At 33.4% G+C, this 15307-nt stretch overlaps 1 protein-coding gene across 2 annotated transcripts in view; it reads left to right on the forward strand.

Annotated features, from left to right (window-relative positions):
* The window catches only part of DPYD (dihydropyrimidine dehydrogenase), an 880709-nt gene that overhangs the window by 234883 nt on the left and 630519 nt on the right, over window positions 1–15307 (forward strand). For both annotated transcript variants that reach the window (XM_043876118.1, XM_043876119.1), the window contains exon 5: window positions 3612–3773. In XM_043876118.1, coding sequence (XP_043732053.1) covers window positions 3612–3773 — 162 coding nt within the window. The remainder of the gene's footprint in view (window positions 1–3611; window positions 3774–15307) is intronic.

Consider the following 15307-nt stretch of genomic DNA (forward strand, 5'->3'; position numbering starts at 1 on the left):
TAGGATTGATTTCTGTTAGGATTGACTGGTTTGATCTCCTTGCAGTCCAAGGGACTCTCAAGAGTCTTCTCCAGCACCACAGTTCAAAAACATCAATTCTTTGGCACTCAGTCTTCTTTATAGTCCAACTCTCACATCCATACATGACTACTGGAAAAACTATAGCTTTGGCTAGACGGATCTTTGTTGGCAAAGTAATGTCTCTGCTTTTTAATATACTGCCTAGGTTGGTCATAACTTTTCTTCCAAGGAGCAAGCGTGTTTTAATTTCATGTCTGCAGTCACCATCTGCAGTGATTTTGGATCCCCCCAAAATAAAGTCTTTCGCTGTTTCCATTGTTTCCCCATCTAATTGCCATGAAGTGATGGGAACAGGTGCCATAATCTTTGTTTTTGAATGTTGAGTTTTAAGCCAGCTTTTTCTCTCTCCTCTTTCACTTTCATCAAGAGGCTCTAATTCCTCTTCACCTTCTGCTGTAAGGGTGATGTCATCTGTATATCTGAGGTTATTGATATCTCTTCCAGCAATCTTGATCCCCACTTATGCTTCATCCAGCCTGGCGTTTTGGATTTTGCATTCATCGTAAGTGGAAATAATTTTACTTCTTCCTTTGCAATCTGAATAGCACTTACTTCTCTTGCTTGTCAAATTACCTGATAAGATTTTCTGTACTGTGGTAATTAGAAACTCATCCTTTGTTCCTGATCTTTGGGAGGAAGCATTCAGTTTTCAGCATAAAATAAGATGTTAGCTGTTGAATTTACGTAGAGGTCCTTTATCAGAGAATAAGTTGATTTGTGTTTGTGGTTTGTTGTGAGTTTCTACCATGAGTTGTGTTGGAGTTTGTCAAATGCTTTTCTGTATCTTTTGAGATGATTGTGTGAATTTTATTCTTTATTCTATTGATACAGTGCATTTGGCATAATAAATTAATCTTGCATTTCTGGGTTAAATTAGATATGTATACTTTGGAAGTATTTGTTAAGAATTGATATACATATTTAAATATTTTATAGAATTTATCATTTAAACCAAATCATCTTCAAATGCTCTTTTAGTCAATTTTGCTATTTAATGAGTTTTTATTTATTAATGGATGATGTAATATCTTTGGTTTATTTTCTGTACATGCTCTTTCTATATGTTTAAGAGAGTCCAATGTTAATTTTTGAAAATTAAATATTGTCAGTTAAATGCTTTATTATTGGTCCTTATTAGTGATACTAACATACTGTCACAAAGATATTGGTAAATGTGACCAAATTTAGAGAAAGAAGCAGATCTTAATCTTTTGAATTAAGAGTACAAGACATACCTCGTAATTTTAAAATGGACTGATGGAAAATCAAAACTAAAGAAACTATATAAACAAAAATCATCAGATGGAGTATAAAGAAAAATCTAATGGGCTTGCTGTCTACTTTCCTAATTATAATGAAAAGAGCTTTGTGTTTCTTTTACATTGTGGTATGTGCTATAATTGAAAAATAATATCATAACAAAATTTTATAATCTATTGAGTAATGAGCAGTTGGATTTCATATGAAAGTATACCTTAGTAGTTAAGAGTATATAGCCACAATATGGCTTTGGATTCTGACTCTGCCACTTATATACTGTATGATCCCTTGGAAAATTATTTACCCTTTATACTTCACTTTCCTTATTTATAACTTGAATCTCATAACACATTTCTATTAGGTATTCAGAAAATGTGTATTGAAGAGGCATTTACATGTTAGATGTGACTGTTGGTTGCTAAGTAGACACTGAATAAGAGAAATATTGTTAATCCACCTTGGATGCTGTTAAAACCATGCATTTAGATCTATTTTTAAATGTTTCATTCAGTTATGGAATGTCAGTTTGATTATTTTTTAACTAATTACAATATTATGATTGTATTTTTATTGTTTCATGTCTTTTTGCCTGAATTTTTATTTAAAATTTAATTAAAGGTTTTATATGCTAACATTACATTCTGTATCACCTTTGGGTCTGCTTCATTAATTTATTTTTTATCTGGTTATCAAAGATTTAATTCTATTTTTTTCTCATGCCTAGAATTTTTTTCTTAAGTGCTAGATATATTAAATAAGATGATTGATGTTAAAAACTTAAATAAAGATCTGGTAAAGTGTCAGAAATGTAGCACAGAGTTAATAAATAGTAAAGATTATTGCTGTTCTTTATTATCCTCAATATTTTACCTAGGAATTTGTATTTCTTATTGAAGTTAGTCGTGGAAGTAATGTATGTTTTCAAAGACTTTCAAATGTACTTTAAGTAAAAGCTGAAAAAAATAAATGCATCTATTTCATATTGTTAAGTACATTCTTCCTTATCTTCTTTTAAAATGTATTTTAGAGTATTTTTATATGTGAAATGGACAAAGAATTTTATTCCATTTCACCTATTATTAACATATAACATTGTATAGCATATTTGTTACAACTAATGAAACATTATTAATGTGTTATTGGTGGTGGTTTAGTCACTAAGTCATGTCCGACTCTTGCGATCCCATGGTCCGTAGCCTGCCAAGCTCCTCTGTCCATGGGATTTTCCAGGCAAGAATATTGGAGTGGTTTGACATTTCCTTCTCCAGGGAATCTTCCCAACCCAGGAATCGAACCTGGGTCTCCTGCATTGCAGGCAGATTCTTGACCGACTGAGCTATGAGGGAAGCCCAATATGTTGTTATTATTAACTAAAGTTTATATTTTCTTCAGATTTCCTTCATTTTTACTTCATGTCCTTTTTCTGATCCAGGATCCTCTCTAAAATAACAGATTACATTTAGATGTCACATCTCCTTGGGGATCTTTTGACTGTTACAGATCCTCAAAATTATCCTTATTTTTGACAAAATACTTAACAGCTTTGAGGCATACTAGTCAAATTCAATTTTAAATTTTCATGAAAGGAACACATATCTCTGAAATGTTCAACGTATTGTTCATCATTCAGTAAAAATGATGTATTTGTATAATTTATGAACAAGTAGGATTCCAAAAATTCTTAATGAAACGCAAAATATTCTAGTCTATAATAGTCAAATGTGTGGAAGGGAGTGATGAGTGATGAGTGATGAACTTAACAGTCTAGTCTTGTATAATGAGTTTCATCTACATATTTGGTTAATAGATTGTTGAGGATGATACTCAACACAAAAGTGTCACAATACATAGTATCCATGGCCAAACCAGATAAATTGAATGGAAAGAGAGCCCTGGCCACCCTTCATGTAGTTACATGGAGTACATCCTGAATTACCAGAGCATAATTTTTTTTTCTTTAGTTTTAAGGTTTAGGTTTTAAGCCTGTTCAAGCAATCTACTTAACTAACTTTTGTTAAAACTGAAAAGAAATATTTGTAGCAGGATAGAATTAGATGGTCTACTTTAAATTCCAATTTACCAAATTTCATTATTCATTATTAATATATATATATGGGATACGTGTATATTTTACTATGCTAACTTGATAGCTTCTGATGTTAAAGACTAGTATAACCTCTGCATCTTATACACTGATTTAATAGAAAAAAGCCATCATAATTTGAATGTTAAGAGGTACATTGTTACATAAAAACATTTTATTTTTGCAGAACTATTATGGAGCTGCTAGGATGATTTTTTCTGACAACCCACTTGGTCTGACCTGTGGAATGGTATGCCCCACCTCTGATCTTTGTGTAGGTGGATGTAATTTGTATGCCACTGAAGAGGGACCAATTAATATTGGTGGATTGCAGCAATATGCTACTGAGGTATGTAAGATGTACAATTGTTTTTTCTATCCCTGAAGCACGAAAATCTTAAAATAACTTTAATCCTTGAAGCTTTGTTGATATCCAACATTTTTAGTGTGATATACAGCTACAGTTTAAGTATTTTGTGCCATAAATGATGTTTTTATTCAATGACTTGGCTTCAAAAATGAAATTTCTAAAACCATATGTCAAATTAATTGTAATCCCAGAAGGTTATTAAAATACTTTCACTGAAAGTTATATAAATTGGAGTATCTGAAAATAGAATTTATTCATTAACTTTACATTGGAGTGTGGCTAGGGGGTCCCATTATGGGAAAAAAATAAAAACTATCTTACTTAACTGGTTCTTTTTCCTGAAACCATCTTTAATCTTCACAGCTTGAAAGAATACATCAGCATTCTTCTACAATATATTTTGAGTAATAGAGGTTATAGAATTATCAAAAACCCTCAAACTGAATAATATTTTTTAACATTAGATTTTGTGAACTTATGGATTGAAAGCAGTTGTGTTTTTTGGATGCAAATTTATAATGAAATAATATGAAAACATTTTGTCCCTATTTTTCTTGTAAGTTTGGGCCATGTCTTTCTTTTTTAATGAATCCTTTTTAAATGACTTTGAAGCTCTGGGACATCTTATTCCTTCTGGGGCCTCCTTTTCAGAGTCAACTACCAGATCAATTCCTATGTATCATTTAAATGATCAGCTTATATGGAGGTTACAGTAGAATTTTGTAATCCTTGGGGTCTGTTTGGCTCGAAGACCAAATTAAACAACCTGTCAACACTAGAATTTTAATTAATGACTTCTCTGTCTGATGTTGTCAACTCAAACACAACATATTCTTTCTTTTTAGGACCCTTCTCATAATATCCCTCAAGCTTAAGTCTTACTTTGCTTTTAGTAATAAATCAGGTTTTTATTCCCTTCCTGCTTTCTGACAGGTTAATTCTAAGGAAGGGCTCCTGGGAGTGAGAAAATAGAAACAATTTGAGGTTGTGAGTTGTTGCAATAAATTCTTGGATTTAATTTCTTTTCCTACCAAATTCAAAATTGCATTAGTTTACCTGACTAGCGCAAGGTATGATCTTTACAACCTGAGACAATCCCTAGTTGATGGAGAAGATTCACTTGAATTCTTCCACATTTTTCTTTGGGGACTCGTTGTCTCTTCATTAAAATGGGGCAGGCTTGCAAGGATGTAGTAAGTAAAAGGTCACACAGTATCTATATAAACTAACACTGCATTTCAAAGCAAAATCAGTAAAATAATGTTATTTGTCTGTGGTTTGGACTAGAGAGGGAGGGAGGAAGGAGAGGGGAGAAGGGGAAAAGAGAGAGAGGAAACAGTGAAGGGGGGTGGGGAGAGCGGAGAGAAAGGGAAACACCATTCCTCGGAGAACTCTGTTTGTTTTAACGGGGTTGTACCTCTGCTTTCCAAAGCAAAGTCTATTTATTTCAGACATAGCATGGATTAGGATGGCATTAGATGCATTTTAAGAGTCTCATGGAATTTAGATAGGAATGTATCTTCTTATTCCATTCCATTTATGCTTCTTATTACTGTGGCTTCAAATATATCTATCAAATTATAAATAAAAATCTCCCAGTGGAACTACAGGGGAAGGCTTTTCATTGTTTTTGTTTTTTAAGTTGACCACTTAGGGCAATTTATTTTTTAGAGAGTTCTGTCAAAGGGTTGTTTACTTAAATTTACCCAACTGTCAAAGTTGTTGTGAAGGTAAGCAGTAATGGATTCACAGATATAGGAACAAACTTGTGGTTACCAAAAGGGAGAGGGAATGGGGGTAACAAATTGGGGATATGGGATTAGCAGACACAAACTGCTATATATAAAATAGAGCAGCAACAAGGATATATTTATAGCACAGGAAATTATTATTTTATAATAACCTAAAGTGAAGTATAATCTGCAAAAATACTGAATCACTGTGCTGTATCCTGAAACTAGGGCTTCCTAGATGACTCAGTGGTAAAGAATCTGCCTGCCAATGCAGGAGACGGAAGAGATGCTAGTTTGATCCCTGGGTTAGGAAGATCCCCTGGAGTAGGAAATGGCAACCCATTCCAGAATTCTTGTCTGGGAAATCCCATGGACAGAGGAGCCTGGAGGGCTACAGTCAGTGAGTTCTAAAAGAGTTGGACATGACTGAGCATGTACACACACACATAACCTGAAACTAACACTAAATCAACTCAATGAAAATAATAAGCATAATGCAATGAATTAATTGACTGCCACTGTAAATAGTATAACTTTAAAAAATAATTCTAAAATAAAAATATTAAATAATGTTATAAATAATAGTATGCAAATACCATTACTCTTTCAAACTACTAAACTATTGATAGGAGTACTTAAGTAAAAACTGAACATGATGCAAATAATTTGATGTTTGTTTGATAAAATAATGATTGATTTTTGACTTTTAAAGAATTATAAATCTATTTTTCAACCATATTAAGCAAAGGTTAGGAGAGCAGACTAAAGTAGTATGGTATTTTTCAAAAATGTTTTTCCTATAATTTATATGTGTATATATTCCTATAATATCTATGTGATATTTGAAATATCAACTCCATAGTCTACCTTTAAAATTTAAATCCATACCTTAGATTATACCTTTCCATTTAAACATGGGTGTATGATTTAGAACATGTAATAGAAATGTAGGTAGTATTTAGTAGAAAAGGAATAAATCACATAAAGGATAGCATGGGGAGGATCAGGAGACCAGCTACTTTAACTACTTTTGTTTTGTCCTATATTGTCAATCCTATGCTGTCCCCACATCTGCAGTGACTTTGCTTCATACACTTTTGCATACATGTGACACAGACAGGCTACAGAGTAATTCCAATTCTCTCTAGGGGGCAGTTTTTTCTTAGTTCAATTAAGTGTAACAATAGTGCTTCAAATAAATAATTTGGAAATAATAGCTTGCTGTGGATTGTCTTATCAATTTCATCAGGGTCTTAAAACTTCTCTACATAGGTATAATACTTGAAATTTTTATTATAAAATGTCTTTGATCATTTAGTTGACTTCTTAAGAAATCATGTATTTATCACATTTAATTAACCAACTAGACTCTCATTGTCTCTCAAATTTAACTAATGAATTGCTGCAAAAGGATAAAGAAGAATGCATCTTTCTACTCATTTCCCAAAGTTTGAAAAATAACTATAAATAGAGAATTAACTGCATGTCGAATCACTTCCTTTCCATTGATGTTAAAGAGTTTTGGAAACAATTTAGAAAAATTAAAATTCCAAGGTTCTAAAGTTTGACTTTAAATCTTAAAATGAATGAGGCTCAGAGGATTAGTACTTAAGATTGCTGCCTCAATTATGAATTTTTAGGAATACATTAGATTATGAAATTGGTATCAGAAAACAGTACTTGTTTTTCACAGTAAATATTCTGTGGGATTTTATTAATACCCATTAAACATACTGTTTTACATGGCATATACTCCTTGCACTGTACTTTGAATTTACTTTTTATACTTTTGGTTAAGAACAGAGCTGAGTTATTCTTTAGATTTTTCTTTAACTATATTTTTCAGGTCTTTTGTATCAGCTCTCATTTGAAATACCCTATTTTTGTCCCATCATCATATGCTATTTATACACTATCATTTGCTATTTGAATTTATTTCTATATTTTATTGAATAGGCATAGTTCAAATCAAATTGACCAATGCTTATAACATAATAAAAAAATACACTGATATAGTTCAAATCATCAGGTATTATGAGGCTACATTAAGAGGCTACATTAAGTAAATTAGTAAAATTATTTGATTGACATCAGCATGTTTTGTTAAATGCTGCAGTCAATAGTTTAAAGAATTGTGAGTGAAGAAGGAACATGATTACATGAGTTAGTGATTATTTTAGTAGGACAAATATCCCTACGGTATCTTCAACTTGAACACGGAGCCACTAAAAGCTTTAAACTTTTGATTTCTACAGTTATATTGGCAGAGGATATAGAGACACATGTATTCTAATAAATAATAGAATATTATGTCTGTTTTCAAATAATGTATTTTTGTGATGCATCTTCCCATCTATCAAATAGATAAGTATAGAAGAAATTAGGGGTAGTCCTCATATTAACACCAACTATTGCAAAAAAGTGCATAAACTGAAATGTAAGATTAGGTATACTCTATGTCTTATGTCAGTTGCTTTATAAGCTAATCATGCAAAAGACTGGAAGAATGAATAACACTGTTAACAATTAATGCAGTGCAGCAGAAGCAAACTGGCACCATCCGAAGAAAACTGGCTTCTATGAACACCAAGTGTATTATTACACTCCCAGTTGGTAAGGATTTAATTAATCTAACAAACACTGATTGAGCATTGATTAGAATTAAGCATTGTTGTAGGCTGCTTCTACATACTACATGTCCTGAAATTCCGTAGTGACTTGATAAGACTTATGCATTGACATCAGCATCTTTAGACTAATAATCCAATCTCCATTAATATTCTTTGGTTCCGGAGGTGAGTAGACCTTAGTACAAAAAAACGGGATCAGATGGGGGAAAATGTAGTCATAATACTGTCTACTTGCATAGTGCCTCAATGCTTTTTTGTAATATCTCATTTAAAAATATTGATAACCATTAAGACATGTAAACTTGCTAATGTTTTCCCCATTTGGAGCTTAAGGAAATGAAGGATCAAATGCTTCTAAACTTATAGTTAATTAGACAAACTCCATTTGCCCTGGACAATGTTAGGTACTGTACTTAGAACTTGACTGATAACTCAGAATAACCCTCTAGATGAATGTTATCATCCTCATTTTATGTATGAGTAACAAGAGGCTCCGGAGAAGGCAATGGCAACCCACTCCAGTACTCTTGCCTGGAGAATCCCAGGGAGAGCAGAGCCTGGTGGGCTGCCGTCTATGGGGCCGCACAGAGTCGGACACGACTGAAGCGACTTAGCAGCAGCAGCAGCAGCAGCAAGAGGCTCACACAAGTTCGCATGTAATAAAGGGCAGATATAGAGTACAAAGCCTCAAATTCCTTGAATTTCACAAACCCTCACTTGCCCCACCTAATATTAGGTCATTATTACAAAGTCAATGTAAACTTGAATTTTCTGGCTGCAAGCTCCCAGTGTTACACCTTGTTGTCTCAACCACAAATACCTCAGTTACTGTACCTCGTTGCTGTTGTTAGTCGCTAAGTCATGTCTGACTCTTCTGTGACACCACTGACTGTAGCCCTCCAGGATCCTCTGTCCATGGGATTTCCCAAGCAAGAATACTAGTGGGTTGACATTTCTTCTCCAAGGGATCTTCCCAACCCAGCAGTTGAACCCAGGCTCTTCTATGTGCAGAGGATTCTTTACTGCTGAGCCACCACAGAAGCCAAAATGAGGTCGCTACATCATTTTCTGTTATACAAGAATCAACTATATTAAACTAGGTTGTGTAAGACAAATACATATGGCTTAGTCATTTTCTTTATTTGTGTATGTTACCAGAAAGCTTTTGGTTTTTCTTTTTCCCTTGTCATTGAAGGATTATTATACAGCCAGTATTCTGGTTTTGTGGGGCCTGAGATGATAACCTTTGAGTCCCTTCTTTGAAGAATTACACAAAATAGTACTATATACATCAATGCAGGACCTTGGAAGAGGCCTATGCAATTGAGAGTCCTGAAGTTTAAGCTTTTAAGTTCATTAGGACTTAAGTTTTATGTTCGTTAGGAAAACCTAAGCTTGATTTTGTGATAACTGGTCTATAAGTAAATTTAAGAATGTGTCTATCACCTTTATGTCCCAGTTTGGCAAAGTGGTCAGTAAGATCTGCCAGTTCCTGTGCCTGTTAAGATACATTATCATGATAATGGAAAATAACAATTTTTGTGGATAATGATACTTATGGCTAATATTTTTGCAGTTCATCTATAAATGGAATATGGATTAGTAATAGTCATTAGATTGATAGCTCAAACTTTATTGTCCCAAACATATCATCTTTGATAAAATTTCTTAATACTACTCTTATCTTAAAAGTGTTATCAATAGCTTATGAGTACTGTTCACATAAAAGAAAATAAAAATTTCTGAAAGAAATAAAATGTACATGAATATGCATTAAACATTAATAAAATCAATAGTTCATATCAATAAAATCAAGAGCTTGGCTCTTGGGGATGCAAACGCAAGTAAAATTTGTTCGGGCCTCATTTGTGTCTCCCCTTTCAGTCTTAATGAAGTGATTAATAGGGAGGAAAAATGTCTTGATAGCTTTAAATATTTGATATTGTTTTCCAAAAATCTTTGGAAATCTATTAAATATCCTCAGTGCTGGCACAGTGATGGATAATAAAACTGCATGACTGGACAGATTGCTAGATGATTTTTATCACAAAATTTTAGTTTGACTTAAAACTATACATTAGTATCTAGAATTTTAACACATAAAAAAATAAGTTTCAGTGGTTTGGGGCAATAATATTGAAATTTACCAAAACTGCATGGTTCTTAAGGTTATTTGCTGTGAAAGTTTTTGAATTTGTTCTTTATAAGTTCAAAAATATATATACTCCTGGGGGCACCTTACTGTGTAGATGGCTGGACTGTCACTGATTTGAATCTAGAACTTAAAATATGTAGTTTTTCATAAATATATTTGATGGATAGTATTATAAAGGAGTTTACAGCAGTAGTAATGTATCAGCATGAATACTTGTAAGAACCATGATGCTGTGAGTTAGAATTTAAATACCCGTTTGCTCCAAATGGTAATGATAAATGACACAGAATAAGCACACAAGGAAAATGAATAGCTGAAGTATAAAAATGAAGATAAATACCTTTTTGGGCCAGAAATGGTATAGAAATGTTGTTATTGTTGGTTAGTCACTAAGTCGTGTCCAACTCTTTTGCGACCCCGTGGACTGTAGGCCTCCGGGCTCCTTCATCCATGGGATTATCTCAGGCAAAAATTGTGGAGTGGGTTGCCATTTCCTTTTCCAGGAGATCTTCCTGACTCAGGGATAGACCTTGCATCTCCTACTTTAGCAGGTAGTTTCTCTACCACTTAGCCACTAGGAAAGCCCCGGTATAGAAACATTCAACAGTAGATAGAGGACTTGGGCCACTGTCCTCTAGTCTCTACATAAGCAAACCATCAGGGGCTGCTGGGGAGTTTGACTGCTATGGGGTAGTAGGTACCAAAAGCTTTATGGTAGAGAACTGGATTCACCTACCCCTGGTAGAAAGTTTGAAAAAAAAAAAGAATAGGACTTGCGCTGGCATGAAGCTGCAGAGAGCTATGTCCCAGTGTTTTGGGCATGTGCCTAGTGGCCCAGTAACTTGCTTCTATATTGTCTGTATTACCTGGAGACTGGGGCTCTGGGCCTCCAGTAAGAGACTTGGTTCTGCAGTGGTGGAGAGGGAGAGGAGTGATACTGGGTGGAAGCTATTGTGTACTTGATGTAAGAAGCAGGAGGGTTAGTGCAAAAACAGAAAATTTTCTCTCAGTGCTAAGTCTAAAACCTAAAGTTCAAAACAACGTTAGAAAAACTAGTTCAACCAGTTAAAAAAACTAGTTAACTAGGGATAGTCAAAAGACTCAAACTACAGATGATTTTAACCTAATGAAACCAAATAATACCATATTCAGGCCTTTTAAAATAAATAGAAAATAATATCCACATAAATAAGGTAAAATTATTAATAAAACAATGAATTTTATATGAAATAGTTGATTAGAAATATTCACTGAAATAAAAATACTAGTAAAACTTTAAATTTAGAACTGGATTAGAAATTGGTGTAGAGCAGTCTTAAAGCAGTCTTAAGGCAGTCGTGGTAGAGGATTTTCCAAAAGAAAGGGAAGATATAAGTTCCTCATTTAGAACATGATTGTAATATTGTGAAATGCCAAGGTTCTTGAAAGAATCAACTTCTAGGGGAGGAAAAAAAAGATTATTCTAAAATAAACAATCTGCCCTCAGACTTCTCATTAGTATCCATAGATGTTAGAAGCCAAGAATACAGTGTTTTAAAGGACTAGGATAAAGAGCTGTATTTCTCCCTTAACTATAAACATGAATAAAGATATTGTAAACATTTAAAATCTAAGGTGGTTTGTCACTCACCTTATTATAAGAATTCTTAAAAAAGTTATTCTTCAGCATGATTGATACAAACTTGGAATGAAAGAGGGATGTAAGAAATGATGATGGCAAGGAAACCAGAAAAATATGCTTATAAATAAAATTAACTATTGACCATAGATAAGAATGACAATTCATTTTGGGGTGTGAAAAATAAAGACAGAGATAAAAATTTTACATAAAATTGACAAGGGAGGTGTTTGAGGTGGGGGGTCAGGGGTCAGGTAGTCAGGGGTGCTAAGGGCCTTTTGTGTTGAGAGAAGAGAAATACTTGATAACTTGGAAATATGTTTTTTAAAACATTGAAATATCTGTGTTAAAAATTAAAAGGTAAGCCAGAAAGATAAAGACCATTACAGTATACTAACACATATATATGGAATTTAGAAAGATGGTAACGATAACCCTATATGCAAAACAGAAAAAGAGACACAGATGTACAGAACAGAATTTTGCACTCTGTGGGAGAAGGCGAGGGTGGGATGTTTCGAGAGAACAGCATCGAAACATGTATATTATCTAGGGTGAAACAGATCACCAGCCCAGGTTGGATGCATAAGACAAGTGCTAGGGCCTGGTGCACTGGGAAGACCCAGAGGGATCGGGTGGAGAGGGAGGTGGGAGGGGGGAGCGGGATGGGGAATACATGTAAATCCATGGCTGATTCATGTCAATGTATGACAAAAACCATTACAATATTATAAAGTAATTAGCCTCCAACTAATAAAAATAAATGGAAAAAGAAAAAGAAAAAAAAAACCAAAACAAACAAGAAGTTAAATTTATAAAATAATTGCAAAGAATAGGAATTTTCCAAAAGAATGTGTTAGAAAAAATAAAAAAGTGAAAGAATAAAAAAAAATTAAAAGGTAATCACATAAAATATAGAAATACAATTTGTCATTTGTAAACAGTCATAGAAACAAAGATGGCTGAGATGGTAGAAAACTTAATCCAGTGAGAGACAGAAAAGGGAAAATAAAATAAAAATCAATAGCGTGAGGAGCAAATACAAAGCATAGGAAACAGGAAACACAAGGCAGATAGAAGAAATTAATGCAAATATATTATTAACCACAAAACTTACTTTTATCAAGTTTGCCTATTAAAACATAAGAGGCTCTATTATGGATTAAAAATAAATACTTTAAACAACTATAAGATGTTTAGAAGAAAAAGACATTATTGTAGCAAACTTGAAAATAATGTGGTTGAAAAAAAAAAAAAAGAAAATAATGTGGTTGAAAAAAGAAATACTATGCAAATACTAACCATGAAAAGTTAATGTAGTGGTATTTATATGTAACAAAAGTGGAGTTTTAGGGACATATATTAATAAAAATAAAGAGAAAAATAAGTAATGAAAAGAATAAACATTCTTAAAATTACATATACATTACAACATGGCCTTAAAATTTTTAAGAATAATTTGAATTAAATTTATTAGATTGATTTAATGAATGTATAAAAGTTTCTGTATCCAACTAATACAGAGTGAGTGTAACCTTTTCAGGCACCTGTGGAAAAAACATTTATCCAAATTGATCATGTACTTTCAGAAATATATATATATATATGTGTGTGTGTGTGTGTGTATATATAGTTTTCAGTTAAATATGTACAGACTATATTTTTTTCTACAACACAACTAAATTAGATATAAAATATCAAAGACAGAAGGAGAAGGGGATGACAAGAAGAGGAGATGGTTGGATGGCATCACCAACTCTGGACATGAGTTTGAACAAGCTCCGGGGATTGGTGATGGACAGGGAAGCCTGGCATGCTGCAGTTCATGGGTCTCAAAGAGTCTGACATGACTGAGTGACTGAACTGAACTGAACTGAACTGAAGATATAAAAATATTATCAAAATGAAGGCAGTAACAACAGATTTAAAGCGCATTTGTAAATAATGCATGGTTTGAAGAGGTTGTCACAAAAGAAATTATAAAATATTTAGACTGAATAACACAATTTCCATGGACAACCTATAAAATGTAACCAAAGTTATTTTTAAATGAAAATTTGTGATTTTACATGTCTATAACAAAAAAGATAAAGATTATATATAAATAAGCAGGTTTCATTTCAAGATGTTAGAGAGAGAGGAAACAGGTGGGGGAGGGATGTTTTAGTTGCAGTGGATTGGTAAATTATGAAAAAAATGTAAGAAAGATAATGTAAATAATACAAATGAAAACAAAAATGATGATGGCCTACAAAGAAAACCTGACTTTGAAAATAGATTAGTAAATGATTATCTGGCATATCATATAGTAACCTGTACATTTCAGTTACAGCTGCCTTCTAATTACTGTTCTTTTATAATTTTATTGAACTTCTTATAAGTAGTTAATCATACTTAAGTAGTTAATCATTTTTCTAGAAAAATCATGTTAGCAAGCAATTGGAGCTGATAGAATGGGGGAAGATCTCTCTAGTCTACCATGTCTCCATCACTCTCTATTGCCTTCTTGCTCTCCTTTCATCCCCAGCAAGCTGTGAGACGGATTGCCTGGCCCCCGACAGCTTTATTTTCCAACCCCAGCATTGAAAATATATTTGAGTGACTAACTAGATGCTTGCAGTGTCTGGGTGCTAAGGACACGGTGATGAACAAGATAGGAATGACACTAACCCTCAGGTAGCTTATTGCTTCCTGAGAAAGACAGACTATTCAGCAAATTATAATGAAGTGCCGAGGGGAGCAGTCAGACAGTACTGTGGGAGCCAGTAGCTAGGAAAGCTAACAGATTTCCTAACCTATCAGGGAGGGTAAGCTGAGTTGAGGAAGTGAAATTGAAACTGAGTCGTGTACATCAGGTCCAGTAAAGTGAGGAATAGGCGAGAATTCAAGGCACAGAGAACAGCATGAGCAAATTCCTGAAGGCACATAAGTGTTTGTACTGATTAGTTTGAACCTGCATATGATTTTAGATCAGTGAAGTTGCTCACAACCAAAGTATACATACCTATGCTTTCAAATTGTTTTTTGTCAACTATTTATTTCAGTTGTAGCCTTAAAGCACAAATAGAACACATAGCCTAATCACAATAAAAATATGAACCATAATGTAATAGCAGTAATTTAAGAATCAGTTCTGCTGTGCATAAAATGAACAATTGTACCTCACTTTGAAGTGTTTGGGAGGCTGAAGATATAAAGGGTTAAGCACTCAGGAGAGTGCCTTATAGAGAGAAAGGGTTAACCCCTGGAGGTTATCATTGATTTACTCAATCTTCACAATAAATTGTTGAAATAATTATTACTCTCTGAATTTTAGAGCTGACATTTAGAGAAGTGAAATCTTCTCCACAATAATATGTGTCATTTTTTTAAAGATT

Source organism: Cervus elaphus, chromosome 20 (genome assembly GCF_910594005.1).
Source record: "Cervus elaphus chromosome 20, mCerEla1.1, whole genome shotgun sequence".
NCBI classification, from domain to species: Eukaryota; Metazoa; Chordata; class Mammalia; order Artiodactyla; family Cervidae; genus Cervus; species Cervus elaphus.